At 36.8% G+C, this 16,574-nt stretch overlaps 1 protein-coding gene across 1 annotated transcript; it reads left to right on the top strand.

Moving 5' to 3' along the window:
* Positions 1 to 419: 419 nt before the first annotated feature.
* LOC104073933 (E3 ubiquitin-protein ligase TRIP12-like) lies at positions 420 to 12,590 on the top strand (the record flags this gene model as incomplete). Its single annotated transcript, XM_009573876.1, has 10 exons — positions 420 to 576; positions 1,732 to 1,830; positions 2,370 to 2,484; positions 2,780 to 2,934; positions 3,442 to 3,606; positions 4,808 to 4,972; positions 8,629 to 8,742; positions 10,541 to 10,635; positions 10,838 to 10,941; positions 12,053 to 12,590. Coding segments are annotated over 10 exons (1,366 nt in total), but the record flags the coding sequence as incomplete, so codon positions are not given.
* Between the last annotated feature and the right edge of the window lie 3,984 nt (positions 12,591 to 16,574).

Genomic DNA, 16,574 nt, shown 5'->3' with positions numbered 1-16,574 from the left:
CACCACCCCCCCATCCCCCCCCCAAATATGGGAGCTTGAGCCGCCTTCTCAAAATCTTTGATCTAAGTTAGATTTACTAATTGTAAAACAGGCGTGAACAAGTAAAAGAATATTTATTTTCTGATACAAACTTTGCATAGCCAAGGCATTCAAGTATTTTGAGTTATTTTTCTGGAAGAGAAGTTTTGGAATTTTTTGTGGTTCCTTCTTATATTGAATTCCATTTCTAGACTCTTGCTCATAAGCATTGTAACTAAAACTAAAGTGTGTTCTGGAAGGCTTCCTTTGGAGGCTGCTTCTACCACAGTGTTTAATAAAGCACTGATTTCAGGCATACTACACTTCTACTGTATTTCAAACTAAACTATAGTCATAGATGCTAGTTGGAACCCAGCTAACTAATCCAATGCTCTTTACAGCCCATTTTTCTTTCCATTTGATACCCGTCAAATGCTGTTTTATGTAACTGCTTTTGATCGTGATCGAGCCATGCAAAGACTACTGGATACTAATCCAGAAATCAATCAATCAGATTCTCAGGATAGCAGAGTGGCACCGCGACTGGACAGGAAAAAAGTAGGTATATCATGTTTAAAAATGGAATGAATGATCTGTTTATTTTTATATTGTCTTTAAGAAATATCATCGTGAGCAAGATTTATTTGTAAAAATCAAGGTTTTGGTAGTATACTGATGAAGGGGAGGTTTGTTTTTAATCATTTAAAACCCCCGAGTAGAAAGCACAATGTCTTCTAGGTGTCTGCCACTAGGTGGCAGAAGGGGCTAGAGTGTGCTACACTGCTTTCTCACATCCTGCTTAATTTTGAATTTGGGTCTTGACATCATTTCTGAAACTATAAGAATGAACTCTAAGTTTTAGGTTACGTTAGTGATATCTCCATATATTAGCTTTGTAAACCTCTGTTTTGCTTAATGTAGAATTTCAGAATAATTCAAGCAACAGGTTTTAGACTGTTAAGTGTTACCTGAATAAACAAAAACATTGTCCTTGTATTCTGGGAGAGTATTAAAACTCCTGTCACAACATAATAAAACTGAGCTGTGACTGGTTTAAATTGAGGGATTCTTGGGTGTCTGCCTTGAGTCTGGAGGGATGTTATCTTAAACTAAGATCTGCTGTATAATGTAGATTTGCTATATGATCTTGAATACCTCTGGGAAAAAAAATAAGAAACGTGAGAATCTAGTTCAACTAGAATATAGCTTCCAACATGTAGGAATCCCATGTGTTTTTTTTTTTGGTTTTGGGTTTTTTTGTTTGTTTGGTGTTTGTTTTGTCTGAGCCCCTACTAGAGAATCTGCAAGGGTGGGGTTTAAGATTATTCCTTTAGGTTGCTGGATTTTGGCATCTTTATTTTGGGTTTTCTTCTCCACATACTATTTTGATGTATGTAACACCACATCACAACACTTCTCTGCTATGTTGTAATCTTACTGCCAGATTCTTGGCAAGAGTAGTACCTATTAGTTATACTCATACAAATGTAAGCATTGGTTTTTCATTTTAAATTGAATACTTTAATTCTAGTCAGTTTTCATATAGAAGCAAGAATTATTTTATCAAAGTATAAGCTTACAAATTGTTGAACTGTGGAATTATTAGCATGGTGTGGAAAAACTTGCATAACTAATTCTTTTCCTGTTGTAACTGCCTTGGGAGCTGGGACTTACAGACATAATTTCACTACTTAAAACTTCTCTAATGTGTAGCGCACTGTGAACAGAGATGAGCTGTTGAAACAGGCAGAATCTGTGATGCAGGATCTAGGCAGTTCAAGAGCCATGTTGGAAATCCAGTATGAGAATGAAGTAAGTAATATCAATGCAGTCTAATTTAACTCCTTTTTACTGAAGATTAATACAAAAAAGCTACAACTTTCATAGAATGACTTGGGCAGGCTCTTGGTCCTTCCCATTGCTGGTGCCACAAAATTTTATCTATTAATTATCCCTAAGCCACTTGATTGTGATTTTTAGTTGCTAGGAGAAACTTTCTGATCTACTAAATTTCATAATCAGTCTTACTCTGCAGAGCACATTTTTTTCCTAACTCTAAGCAAACAGCTGTGTGCGTTTCTTCGATAATATGATCATTAGGTGGTTAATACTTTTATTCCACTATTATTTCCTCTGATACGTGGTCTTTCCAAGCTGTCTCAGTCATATTGTAAATGTTGGCGTAGTTAGGTTCTCTAGATGCTTTTTGCAATGCAGTCTTCTTTATAGCCAATAACGTACTATATTTCTCAGACTAAGTGAAGATTTTGATATTCAAACTGACCTAATGGACTCATTTATTTATTTATTTCATTCCCCTTCCTCTCCCCGCACCCTCCCTCCCCCTGAAGGTTGGCACAGGCCTAGGCCCCACACTAGAGTTCTATGCACTTGTATCTCAGGAACTACAGAGAGCAGACTTAGGCCTTTGGAGGGGAGAAGAAGTGACTTTAGCCAATCCAAAAGGTAAATGTTTTACTACCTAAACTATCAATATTGATCTAATATTGAATTGATTCTCAGTTGACTTTAATTACGTGAATGGCTTTGATTGAATGAGCACCTCAGTTTGTAGTCAGATAATATGCCTCATGATAATGTGTGATTATCTTTGTGGTTTGTTTGGTTGTTGGTTTTTTTTTTAATTTTGTAAGAAACTTTAGGTTATGGTTGTCTGATAGCTGCCTTCAAACTGGTGTCTGGAATGAAACTAGCAGTGTATGTAATTGAACTTCTGTTTTTTCTCTTTCTTTCTCAACAGGAAGCCAGGAAGGTACCAAGTACATCCATAACCTTCAAGGCCTTTTTGCGCTTCCTTTTGGTAGAACAGCCAAGCCAGCTCACATTGCAAAAGTTAAAATGAAGTTCCGCTTTCTGGGCAAACTAATGGCCAAGGCAATCATGGATTTTAGACTGGTGAGAATAAAATGGAAAATGTGATTCTGAAGGGTTAAATGAAAATTCTAGTTCTGGCTGCATTGGGGAAAAAATAGCATTAAGAATTGCGTGGAATTATTTTCAGCTCTAGCAGTTTGGACAGGGTGGGGGGAGATGCAGCTGAGCTTTTGAGGGGAAAAGGGTAGTTCATATTGAAGATCTTTACAGTGGCTTTTGAGACCATAGTGAAAAAAGGAGAAGCCATTGCCTGCCATATATTGCAATCGCTCTCCAGTCGTCTTTCAAGAACATTTTGGTCTTACTATTCCAGCTGCTAGCTTGGTGATTGCTCTAATGTATATGCACTGGGCAGTCAATTGTGTTTTCTGGACTGTAAATTTCTCAGGTAAAAATGCTCAGACTTGGTGTTTTGGTATGGGCCAGAACTATGAATTAGTAAATAGTATTCTAGATCTAGTCGAGAGATAAAATAGCGAAAGATACAGTTTTGGAAGACAGTTCAATACTAAAAATTTCGATTTCCAGGTGGACCTTCCTCTTGGACTTCCTTTTTATAAATGGATGTTACGACAGGAAACTTCCTTGACATCACATGACTTGTTCAGTATTGATCCAGTGGTAGCCAAATCAATATATCACCTTGAAGATATTGTAAGACAAAAGAAAAGACTTGAACAGGACACAACACAGGTGGGAAAGTAATGCTAAGAATGGAAGAGTGCATCTTCACACACATTTGGATTTTATGAAGTAGCCGTAATTGAGAGTGTATGATAATGCATAATACTGATGGTAATAGTGATAATGACTTCATTCTAATAAAAGGAGTAGTTCTAATGTTATTAAATCATTGTCTAGTAATTAAACACGATCTTTTTGTAATGTAGACTCTAACATTAGAAATTTATCATGGGATTCTTCTGTGTGATTAAACACAGGCTAGAAATGGCTAAAACTGCCAGATATTTGCCTAAGGTAACTTCTCTTTTTTGTTCATTTCAAAAAGACTAACCAGCTTCAATATCAGAGGGGAAAAAAAAAAATCTATCCTTGATTTTTGAACATTCAAAAGGCTTGGCTTTTTTTTATTAGTTGGTTTAGTAAAATTTTCAGGTTTTCTTAGGAGTGCCTTTTGTGGGTTTTTTCTTCCCCCACTGAAAGCTGTATGCAGAACTGGTGTAAACTGGCTTCATATGTGAGCATACAGGTTCTTCTATAGATACAGAAGAGTCTTAATTTTTTAAGGTTATCTACTCTTACCTAAAAATAGTACCATTCACTGTTGCAGAGTAGTGATAAAAAGTCTTTAGCATGCATGCTCTTTCTAGCATCCAGTGTAATTTGTACTCTTAATACATCTGCTTTGTTACTAGTGAAGTTATTGCAAGCTTGTGGGCCTTTGTTCCTCTTCACCTCACTGTCTCACTCTCTCTCCTTGATTACCGCTTTTAATTTCCCAACAAGAGTTTGAAAAACCTGAAACCTGGTGGATGAAAGCTGAAAAATGTCAGTATGCATGCCAAATATGAATGCCAGTAACTATTCTAAGGAAAAAACACAGCCTAAGAGCCTTACCATATTACACATCTCCTTCTCTTGCAATAGTGTTTTCTAAATAAATAATAAGTGGGAAGTTAAAGTAATAGCAAAATTGCTAGAAAAAAGTGTACTGTTATGCTCTTTCAAGTTTATCCATTAAGATAGTTTATTTTGTTTGTCTTGGATTACTGTTATGTATGAAAAATACAGAAGGAAAGCAAGGAGTACTGTAACAGTATTAATAGTAATATTCTTACAGAAATGTTAGTCAAAATTGCTTTAGAAGTCATAACTTTTGGATAAGTTAATGTGAATTAATTATTCTCACTGGCTTTTACTTCCAATTTTTTAGACCAAAGAAAGTCTACAGTATGCATTGGAGGCTTTGACTATGAATGGCTGCTCAGTGGAAGATCTGGGGCTGGACTTCACACTTCCTGGATTTCCTAATATAGAACTGAAAAAAGGGGGAAAAGATACACCAGTCACTATCCACAATTTAGAGGAGTATCTCAGAGTACGTAAAAGCAAAGCTAGGAGTAAAACTTCCTTTATTCTTTCTCACCTTGCTCCCAAGTAGTTTGTTTCCATATATATTTCAGTTCATTCTCGTGAACTGGGCACAGCAATAATTTTCCTACTGATTTCTTCTGTTCTGTACTAGGTTACTACTGTAGAAAAACTGTTTAAATCCTAATCAGCGCACCTGACTTGAAAATTTTATAGTACAAAAAAGACTGGTTTACACGTAATGAAGTCGTCAGAAGTACGGTTTTCTGGATAAAAAGTGTTGTAGTAAGTGGAGTAATTTGAGCTGTGGACTTTCAGGATCTTTTAACATGTTCCCACATCTGTGTATGATAATGAATTTGTTTGCCATAGTGATTTAGCACCCACACTTCAGTGGGCTTTAAACTGCTATAATAATAGTGAAACTTTTTGGAGTCAGACTTAAGAAAACATCAGCTCAGTTGCAAGTCAAAACCCAAAAAACCCACAAAACCCAAACCAAACAAACAAAAAACCCAAACCATAAAAAAAAAGGTAAGGAACAGAGAAGAAAATGGTGCCATAATAATTTGACAGTACACCTGCATATTGATTTATTCCTAAGTCAGAAGGGACATAAAACCTAGAAGGACAAAAGGGTGATACTGCTGAACAAAGGTAGGAAACTGTTTCTGCATAAGAAAGCATTAAAGGGAATAGCTTAAAAACAGCCTGGAAAAGAGATGAGGAAAGGAAGGAAGAATGCAATATTATCATATGAAGTCATGAGTGGGATGGAGGTAAGAATGATTGATTGCATCATGAAAAAGCCATTATTCCAATTCCTAAATAACGCATTTTCTGACAGGTTAGTCTGTTGCCAGTTTCACTCTGAGGACTGTTAAGATTTTCAAGTACTGATAAGAAACTGCTATCTGATGTTTTGATAGAAATGATTCAGTAAGGGGCATATAAGCTCCTGGATATCAACTGAGAACTTTGCAAAGTTATTCCATAATCATTACAACTGAATATTGAGCAGTTGCTGTTCATCTTCCTGATTCAAGCTGTTATGCACATAGCTGGTTCTCATATCTTTATTTGTTGAAAGCAAATTCTGCTAGTCAAGAATCACTTTTAAAATTGAACATATTTGGATATAAAGCTGTTTGCAGACTTATAGATTGGCAATGCCAACAACCATAGCTTGTTAGAAACAGCATTTGCAGTCTCTAGGAAAGCTGAGCTTTCAGGTCTGATTTTTGTGCAATTTGCAGTCAGTTTTTTTCCTTCTAGGTAACACGTATCAGGTATCAGATATACTGAGAAAGGCTTGCAGACATCTCGGATGTCCTGTAGTTGTCCTATTGCAGGCCTCTGGCATTGTGAAGGAAAAACGGATCACTACAGAAAGCTTGCTTTCCACTTCTTTCTAAACAACTTTTGGGACTATTTTCTTTAAAGGACACTTGTGCAGTTTTTCTATCCTTGTTTTTATATTCCTGCCTTATAGAGGAGATTTTAAACTAGATCCCAGTGATTAACATTACAGATGATGTCAAGGAAATGGAAAAGATTTCAGAGAGAAAATCAGTGTCCTCTGTATCAAAAGTATGATGAATTGCAGTTTAGAAACAGTATATTTAACTTACCAGCTAGCCTGTACAGCTCCCTGTGGGTCAGCTGCCCTGCTCTGAAAATGTCATTGTCATTAAAATCTTGTGTGTGGATTACCATTAAAAGTAGTTTATAAAGCTAGGATATCTTACTGTTACTCTTCATGCCTCTCCTGCAATCATGTCATTCAACCCTCCACCTCCCTTTTTTTTCCCCAAGGATGGTTCCCACAGGAGCTACTTTTATCAGAGAGTAGAACTATTTCAGCTACCGGTATAGTGAAAGTCTTTATTCTCTCTTTTTTTCTTTTTTTTTTTCCTTTTTTCCTTCCCTCTTCTCCCCTGTGCTATAAAGAAAGAGGCCAACTTGCTTGTTCTGAATTTGTGGACAAAAAATTTCTGGAGTGCAGTTTTTTGCCTAACAACTTGATCTCTTCTTTGAATCCACAAGAATACAGTGCAGCTAATTTTGCCACACACTCCTGGTCATAAAAAGTAATCACAGTCCTAAGTCAGCAACTCTGCTGCTAGAACAGCCATAGAATATTCTATGTTATAGAACGCAGTAGAACAGCCTTCTGTGCTGCCGGTGCTTACCAGCTTGCTCTTCAGTGTTACAACTTGATGTGTGAAAGTAGGGGTATGTATCTTACCTGAAATTCAATGCCTGACTCTTTTAGGAAAGCTTATCGACAGATCCTAATAGGCTTTCATACCTGAGAGCTTTCTGGAACAAGTAACTCTTCAATTACTGGGACAGGGTTAAATACTGGCTTCAGGAGCCCAGCAGTATAATGAGGTTTTTAAGCATATTCAGATGCATCCTTAGATGTCTTTCAAAGCTTTTCTCAGCATTCCAGGTGAGAGCTTCTAACACATTTAAAAATTAGTAGCTGTGTGTTGACAACACATCTTTTACAACCAGTCTTCATTTCCTGCTAGAGTTGAAGGTAGCCAAGGCAAGCGTAATCATTGGTAGTACTAACTGACAAAAGAATCTGAACTTGGCATGCAATCTGCCATGTATAATATATTTTTTTAATTTAGTGGAGAAATACTGGCTGCAGGAGATTTAAAAGGAATTTGGTCTTGTTTGTGTCATGTCCTCTTCCCTCCCCCAGGGTGATTATTGTTTCAGTATGTGTGGTCCACTTTGGAAGGTGAATTTAATCCTGAGAGGGTAACTGCAGATACAAAAACAAAACAGAAAAACACGTAAAAAGCCTAGACTACTGTCTTACTGTCTTTTGCCTTATGATTCTTACCAAATCCCAGAAATGTGAAATGAAGTTATTTCTTTTTTTTCCCCCATGTATTCTTATAATAATAAGCTACTTATAAAGTCTAAAGTTACTTTTTGTAACTATATATTAGAAAAGGGGACTAATATGTTTCCGTGGGGGTAACTAATGTAATACCCTATATATGTAATACCTGTAATGATGCTGTTTCCGTGGGGGTAACTAATGTAATACTACCAATGATGCCCTAAGGACTTCTGTTTCTGTTGCTGAGTTTTAAATGGGTATCAGTGTACAGAGAGAACATCTAGGTTAGGCTTCTAAAAATATCTAATAAATGTTCAGATTTGTTTTAAAATGTTTTGTTAAATAGGATCAGTTTAACCAGCTATTCTGAATTCCATGTATTAACCTTATTTTATCAAAAATAAAGGCAAATAAGTTGTTTAAACTCTGCATGAGTTGCATGCTTAGATTGTTCTAAATATGAGGTTGTTTGAACTGCAAATTACTTTTGCTAATTTGCAATGACAGACCACATGAGAAAGTTGTAAAGAAAAAACCCCACAAAGTCTGTGTCTGTTGCATTGCAGCAGCACTGCACTTGCACACATGCAGCAGTATGAGCTTATGAATTAAGGCAGAATGAGGCAACACTGTAGAGCAGCTCCATGAATCAAAGTTCAAACTCTACCACAACTACAGTGAGCATATGGCTAGGCTTCTGGAGAGTTTTTTTTTCTGCAGCTGTACTCTTTTGTACAGTAGTGATCATTCCACGCTTCCTTTGTTCAAAGGACTTTTTTTCCTTGTTTTCTTCCCTGCAGTTGGTTATATTCTGGGCACTAAATGAAGGTGTTGCCAGACAGTTTGACTCATTCAGAGATGGATTTGAATCGGTCTTCCCCCTCAGTCATCTTCAGTACTTCTATCCTGAGGAGGTTGGTAAACCTGTTTTTACTGATGCTTTTATAACCTTATATTTATACGTATGGACAATCTGAACCTAGGTATGCGCTGGATGCAGTGCAGTTGTGACAGTCTGATTACATTACGTTTCTGATGCATACTAGTAAAACTTGGTGACCTTTAAATTGCATACCTAAATGTTAAAGATTTCTGTGTTTGGTGGTCATTTGATGCTTTTATTATGAACAGCTCAATTTTCTTTTAAGTTGAGTGTATCCAGCTTCTCTGAGAAAAAGTGCTTAAATTTATATATGCAGGCTCTCTATATTGGTGTGGATACTTTAATTAACTCCTTGTATTGCAGTACCTCTTAGTAGCTATAAATGTGGATGCTACTTGGATGTTCTATACAAAAAAGTAGTCAGCTCTTTAACAAAGCTTTAGACAGTAAGAGGAGTTTCAGATGAAGGGGTAAAGAATAAGGATTGTTGGTCTTGCCTTGTTCTCACCATCCACCATATAAATTTCCTTGTAAAATTCTTGCACTCTTAAGTGGACTGAATTGAGACACAGTTATGGTTGTCTGGACTAGAAGAAAGAATGTCTTATTACTCTGCCTTTAGGGAGTTTATTTGAAGACTCTGCTTCCAAGGGTTTGTTTACCTTCATAAACTTACACCTTTAACTTCACGAAGAAATGTTAAGCATGCTCTGAAGCAGTGTGTTAGCCAAGCCTTTGTGTTACTCTTTTGTTCTTGGTGCTTTGCAATGGAGTCTCTTAAAGCTGAGATCTGTAACTGCTCATAGTGATTTTTCTTCATACCTCTCTGTTGGTACCACTTTCAAAGAGTACCACCACCTTTTTTTCTGCAACAAATTTAAGGCTAATAGAAGTGGCAGATTATTCTAGTTTCTCCAGTGTTTTACCGAAACTTCTCCGTTTTGTAGTATACGTGATGCTGTTTTTCTGTCTTGTCGTTGTTTGGCATGGTTTGATGCTTGCTTCTGCTTGGAAATTTTAAAATACAGACACTAGTCTATTGCTAATCTACTAATGTTGTTGATCAAAGTTTAAGCCGTAGGAGTAGTGTGAGATATAAGATATCCTTTCCTTAATAGGGTATACACATGTTCTGTTGCTGATAGCTATACAGCCGTTTGAATCTTTTTACAAACCATTCCTAAACTATTATAAAGAACTTGTAAAATTCTTTTGTTCACGAACAGAACAGCTAGGTGTGTCAAACCTCTGGTTTTACTGATATCGGGGCTTTACAACTCCTCCTGTATCCTAGAAGGACATCTGTAGAAGCTTTTAACGTTTTGGCTGTAGCCTGTCATCTCTGCTTGCCCAAGTGCATAGAAAGAATAGGCAAAATAATTTACGTACAAAACTGCTGTCTGACAGATCCATCTCTGTCTAATGATTTTTTTCTTTCAAAGAAGAGCTCAGAGTTCTAAAAAGCAAGTGTAAACACTCTATTCTTCCCATTCCCCTAGATATCTTTAAAAATTGTGAGGTTTCCAACAAATTGAGGCATTTTTGGTTCTCCAGTGTAAATTGCTTATTAGGACCGTCTCTGTTCTAAGAGATATATATTCAGCATCTCATGTGGTAGTGGATTGTGTGGAAAGGCAAATGAGGCTGTCACTGGGATGAAGCTATTGCATTCAAAGAATTTGGGAGGATTGCTTGGGGTGACTGAGGTTATTTTGCAGCAAGCCATTCCAGAAAGTAGAATGCTGTAATAGTAGTCAGGATGGACACTACTTGTTCTACCTCAAGTTCTAAAGGGGAAAATTTCCTTCCTTGTTTTTTTAATTTTACAGCTGGAGCAGCTCTTGTGCGGCAGTAAAACAGACACTTGGGATGCAAAGACTTTAATGGAATGTTGCAGGCCAGATCACGGTTATACACACGACAGGTAATATGGTGTTGGTCTTGTTAAAAAATAAATAAGTACTAGCACTAGAAAATATGTATTTAAATAATTTTGACATACTGTTATTCAAGCTAAAAGAATTATATGAAATTTATTTGAAAATACTCATACTGCACTGAATATGAATCTGATGCAATTATTTTAACTATAAACAAAATAATAGCTTGCTCTTTTCCTTCCTTAGTCGAGCAGTGAAGTATCTCTTTGAAATTCTCAGTAGCTTTGATAGTGAGCAGCAAAGACTGTTTCTTCAGTTTGTGACAGGTAGCCCCAGACTGCCTGTAGGAGGTAGGTTTTGTTTATTACATATTGCTATATATGAAATCAGTATTATTAATACATTTCAGAATAAGTGGATTATTTCAGTATAGGAAAAAATTACCTATCTGTATATTTTAGAGGTTCATACTTGTTTGACATTCCTAGTTTCAGAAGTGGCTGGGTAGACTTCAGGTAGAATTCTCAGATTTTGTGTTAATCTCATGACATTTCATTCAATTGACTCTCTCCAGGTTTAATTTATGTTACCAGATAACCTACCAGAAGGCAAAAAATAGTTCAAAATTTTAAAAAACCTGAAAACCCTTAATATTGTATTCCTTGGCCAGAGGTGCATTAAGTTATGACAACAACAAAATGATGCATTGCTATCTGGAAACAATAATCTTTTTTTCTAGAAAGGAGACAATACTAGCATAGTGATAAACTTTAATTTCTCCCCCTTTTGAATTTCAGAATTTAGATGAAAGGCAATGAGGAAAACTGAGGAATTTGCTGTCTTTGCTAGGGATCATTGTAGAATACACATTTTACCGTATTCTCAGCTGAACGCTTTGCAAGTAAAAACAGAATTTATGCATCTGTTCCATTACTTACATTCTTGGGGGTTTGGGGCTGTTTTTCTAGTTAAAGAATGGACATTATAAGAAACAGTTGATTCTTTTTAAAAGAATTTTTTCAGGGCTCTTTTGGGGAGAGATGGTGCAGACAGGGTTGAGGGTTAGGAGTATAAAAACCTTAGCTGGAGTAAAAAAAATAAGGTACGACAGTCATAGATAACTTCTGGGAATCTTAGAAAATGTGTATGAAACCAACAAACTCTTAAAAATATTGTGATTGGAATAGGTTTTTTTACAAATACAGAACACAGAATTAAAAGTTAGATGAGTCTAGCTTATTTCTTTTTTTAATTCATCTTGGAAAACTAATCTACAGAAAGGATTTTAGGTATTTTTTTAGCTTGCTACATGGCCTTACAAAGCCATTCTAAACTTTTAAAAACGGAGATTAAGTCATCAGTTATGAAATGCATGCTTCTGTCACTGTTAGATGTCTACAGTGTTAACTGTGGGTTTTCAAGAGAAACAACCTTATTCTGAATGTCTTTTCTCATTAATAGGCTTTCGAAGTTTGAATCCTCCGTTGACAATTGTACGCAAGACATTTGAGTCTACAGAGAATCCAGATGATTTCTTGCCCTCAGTAATGACTTGTGTGAACTATCTCAAATTGCCGGACTATTCAACTATTGAGATAATGCGTGAAAAACTCTTGATAGCTGCAAGAGAAGGGCAGCAGTCATTCCATCTTTCCTGATCACAATGACAAATGCAATGTCTGCCTGTTACAGCAAAAGAGAAACTCATGATTCTTTTCTAAATATTATCACCTGAGTCAAGGAAACGTGTTACGCCTTCTTGTTGTAGAAAAACGGCTTGCAGATTATAAACAAAGACACTTGGTTGATATTCGTTAAAGGCCCCTATGGACTTAAAGTGATCAGGCCCTAAAAGTTGTTGTGACAAGGTTTCTTTAGCAAGTTCTTGTTTAAATTATCATTTATTTGATGAGTGAAGTTTTTAACTTGCTTTGCTGTGTGAAATTTAAAAAGGGATGTTTTTCCAGGCTGGAACAATAAATGTCGCTGTGCAGTTTAATACTGGGCTGTGTGTATCCATCTAGCTAAGTCTGAAGTTTTTCCTCCAAAGACAACTTTTGTACATAAGTACAGAAATTAAAATACACCATGTATTTGACGAATCTAGTTTAGTAGACTAGTTCTGTGTACCCTCACCTGCCTCTAATTTTACCCATCCTCCTGTATTGTCTGATGTGCAATTCACTTGGTTCTTTTTGTGTGCAACATTCAACAATTGTTATCTTTTGGTTAGCATGGGCATTTAACCGCTCCATGCCTCTTTCTCTGATTAAGATAATTTAAATTTTACTGAAATCAAATATATATTGTCAATATAATTCAGCCTTTGTAACTAGGTAGAACCTTTCTTATAGCATAGTTTTACTGTAGTGGTAGGATATAATGGCGACAGCCTTTACCAGTCGACGCTCTAGAGCTGTTTACACAGTGATTCAGGCAGCAAAAGCCTCTTACTAGAGGCTAGGAAGAATTACTTCTTTCACGTAGTTGAAGTCCAACAGCTTGGGCTGGCCAGTGTGTATTGTGGTAAGGCCAGAGCATTTCGAATTGATGTAAAGTTTTTTTAAAAGACAAATTAGTTGTTTCATTCCCTGTTTGAGTAAACAGTTTTCTTGTTCTTGATCTAAGCTCCTGGTTACTTTTGTAGTTTTTTTCCTTTTTTTTTTTTTTTCTTCCCCCTCCAGCACTAGCTTGGAACAAACAGTTCAGCCTTTGTCTTTTGACACAGATAAAGCACCTGTAAGCAATGCTCTGTCCAACTGTTTTATGTGCTGATTTCTCAAATCTGCAATAATTTACTTCATCAGGTTAATGTTTTTACCTGAATATAAATAAAAAAGTTTGCTTCACCTTTTTGTTCATAGTTTTGTACTGTATGCATAAAGTTCAATTGTGTAAATTACTGTAATGCAAGTAAATCATCCTAAAATCTACTTGGCTAACAGCCTACAACTTGTGGATGATTTACTACTAAAACAAGACCTTTTAAGACCTCCAACTTAGAGGGAAATTTTTTCTTTCTGTGGGTTCAAAAAACGGGCTTTTACAAATATTCCTGAGATGTACCTGCTATATAGCTCATCTCTATGAAAATGTGATAGTAACTTACTTTTATTCAACTTTGAGAAATCAAAATTAATTTCAGTGCTTAGAAATTGTTAAATTCTGGCTAATCAGGCTAGTATTTCCCCTAAACTAACAATAACAAGTTTTCTTTTATCTAGCTGAAGAACTTGTACTTCCAGAATATGTATTTCAGTACATGTAATGGACATTCTTCCAGTGAACATTCACAGAATTACATGTGGTTGCTCATACCAGTGCCACTGAAATGTAATGCAAATCTGTCATGAGCATGAGTAGAATGTGAAATCCTTGCACAAAGAACCTGATAACTGAACAGTTTCTACTACCGTATTAAAATTGAAAGAAGGTGCTTCACACTGTACATATAATAATGGTAGTGCACAGTGCGGCATAGTTTTCATAAAACTTCAAGGCAGTGTTTAAACTATGGACTGGTGTTTAAATTGTTCTGATAACTTGATCAAACTGAGCACAAAAAAAGTGTTTATAGTGTGTGGATAGCAATTTGTTCATTTTTTTAAGGTTCTATATTTTAAAAAAACTGACTTGTGTAAAAAAAAAAAAAAGAAAAAAGCTAATATTTTGTATTAAAATATCATGTGTATTGATATTTTTTTACCCATGTTGTCTCCCTCTAGAATCTGGCTTTCATCGACTTTGAAATTTTGAGGAGTTTTCAAATTTGATATATAGCCATTGTATAACTCTTTCAGTGGGAAAATAAGTTGTTGGTTGCCTGTTTAAAATGGAAGGAAAAAACCAAGTACCTGTGGTGACAATTGATTTTGGTTGTGCTGGCTGTCATTTTCAGCACAGACTAAGGATGTAGTTGGCCTGAAAAGTGAATGAAACCCTTTTGGGTGACACTTTCTTCTTTTTCCCCCTACCGAGCTTTTGGTGTATGAGAAGAGCAGTCTGGCTTAAAAGGTAAAGATAGTAAATTATAAGAATAAATTGAAGAGTCACAGTTCGCGTGACTGCAATACTTTCCTACAAAGAAAACTGTAGTATCTAAGAGTAGTTGAGAACAAGTGGAGGGGTGGGGCAAGATCTGAGGGATTCCTCCTTTTCAGGAACTTTGGATTAAGTGAAAAACTCACTACAGTCAATCGTAGGTGTGTGCAGATGCCTGTTGAGGACTATGTAGCCCTCAGGAGAACACGTAGTTGTCTTAGTACTGAACTGTTTCGTGTATCTTTATAATGTATAATAAAAGGTACAATAAGAAGTATTCTTTTTTTAAATAGAGGCTTTTTTTAAGATGGTAAGTTTCACTGGTTTTAGAGAAAACCAGCCATCAGTTACTATTTTGGATGAGTTTCGTGTCCTAAATTAACAAGAGCAGCAAAAAATCATTCATGGAAAAAAGTGCCATCCAGGCACTGATAGCTGCTACTGAATTCGTGCAGTGATTTTTTTTTTTTTCTTTTTTGTTAGATGTTTGCTTTATACAGAAATATTTTGTGTATTAACAGTTAAGTAGTATCACATCCGACATGAATTAGTAAGTTTAGTGCATCTTTGCTTCGCATTTTGTAGGAAGATGTACAAGAATTAATTCCAAGTGCGTGTAAAATCCCGATGCGCATTGCCAAACTTGATCAGATATTGAAGTTTTCATATGCAGACTGCTCGCCTAATTTAATTGCCTAGATTCTTCCTTCTTTCCCTTCAACTATATGTTTGGGTTTTTTTTTTTTTTTCCCTGTCTCCTTTCCCTTACTGAGCTCTCCTGTGCTGAGAAGGTGGGTGCCTAAGGGCAGGGACTGATGAAATTCCAAGTGCCTGCATCGCTTGTGCCCTCTTTTCTGGCCACTGCTGGAGGTAGGTCTGTCATCTGTAGAGTTTCTGGGCCCTGTCCCACCTGTTTTCAGCAACCTGTCTTCAAATGAGTAAGACTAGTTCCCATTGTCCGAGAAGCCTGTACCTCTGCAGAGGGCTTTCTAACAGGAATTGAAAGTCTACCTGACTTGAGGGATAATGCCTTGTTTTTAATGTGAACATGCCTCCCCAAGTGAAAATGCTTTTCTATAAGCTAAAGCTGTTGGCAGAATGGGGAAAAATAAAAGGCTTTGCTGAGATGGATTACAATAAAGAGTTTGGAAGGGGTGGGGAAATCTTACTGGGAGTTGAGCCTTTTCAGGGCTTTTTGCATCTCTTCCTCCTACTTCACTTTCCTAATCTCTTGATAGCTCGAACTGGGAAACCTCTATGCCATGCGATACCTTTCTGTGATCTTGCAGGAATTTCACAGCTGCGTGCTCTCAACTAGCTGTATCTCTCCCAGTGCATTGTGGTTTTAGTAGCTGCTGCTCAGATGAGTGTGGTCGGTTGCCCCAAGAGTAGCAGTCGTCACCCCACCCCAGTGCCCTCAGCACAACAGCATAAGCTGCACAGTCACAGGTATTTTAACCGAACATTAATGCATGTTTATACAGCAGATAGGAAACAAATTTCATAGCTCTGCTGCCTGTGACTAACAGTGAATAGTTTAAGGAATAACTGCTTCAGTGGACTGGGGTAGAAGATGGCCTTTAGAGGAATGCTACGTCCTTGTCTCCTGGTACTGAAATGTGCCTGTGTTGATCAGACATGAAGTTGCTTTGGGGGGTGGAGGAGCAACAGGTCTTGGGTCTCTCTTCCTTTGCTGTGTGCCTCTGGGGAGTCATGAAATCTTGAACCATAAACAGGAGAACTAAGTGGAGGGGAAATGGTGAAGATACATCCAATATTCTTAGGGCACTGGATTAAAGTTCCTGATAGCTCTAAATCTGGTTTGGCAGCAACTTCTACAAACCTGGTTCAAAGAGGAAAAAGAAAACAAAAACTCCCAAAACAATAAAAAACACCCTAAAAGGAGAAAGTGTGCACTGCGCCCTCCTCTTCCTCCCCCCCC

This window comes from Fulmarus glacialis, unplaced genomic scaffold, assembly GCF_000690835.1.
Source record: "Fulmarus glacialis isolate BGI_N327 unplaced genomic scaffold, ASM69083v1 scaffold19143, whole genome shotgun sequence".
NCBI lineage: Eukaryota > Metazoa > Chordata > Aves > Procellariiformes > Procellariidae > Fulmarus > Fulmarus glacialis.
Note: the sequence above shows the minus strand (reverse complement) of the source record. Positions and strands in the feature narration are given on the sequence as shown.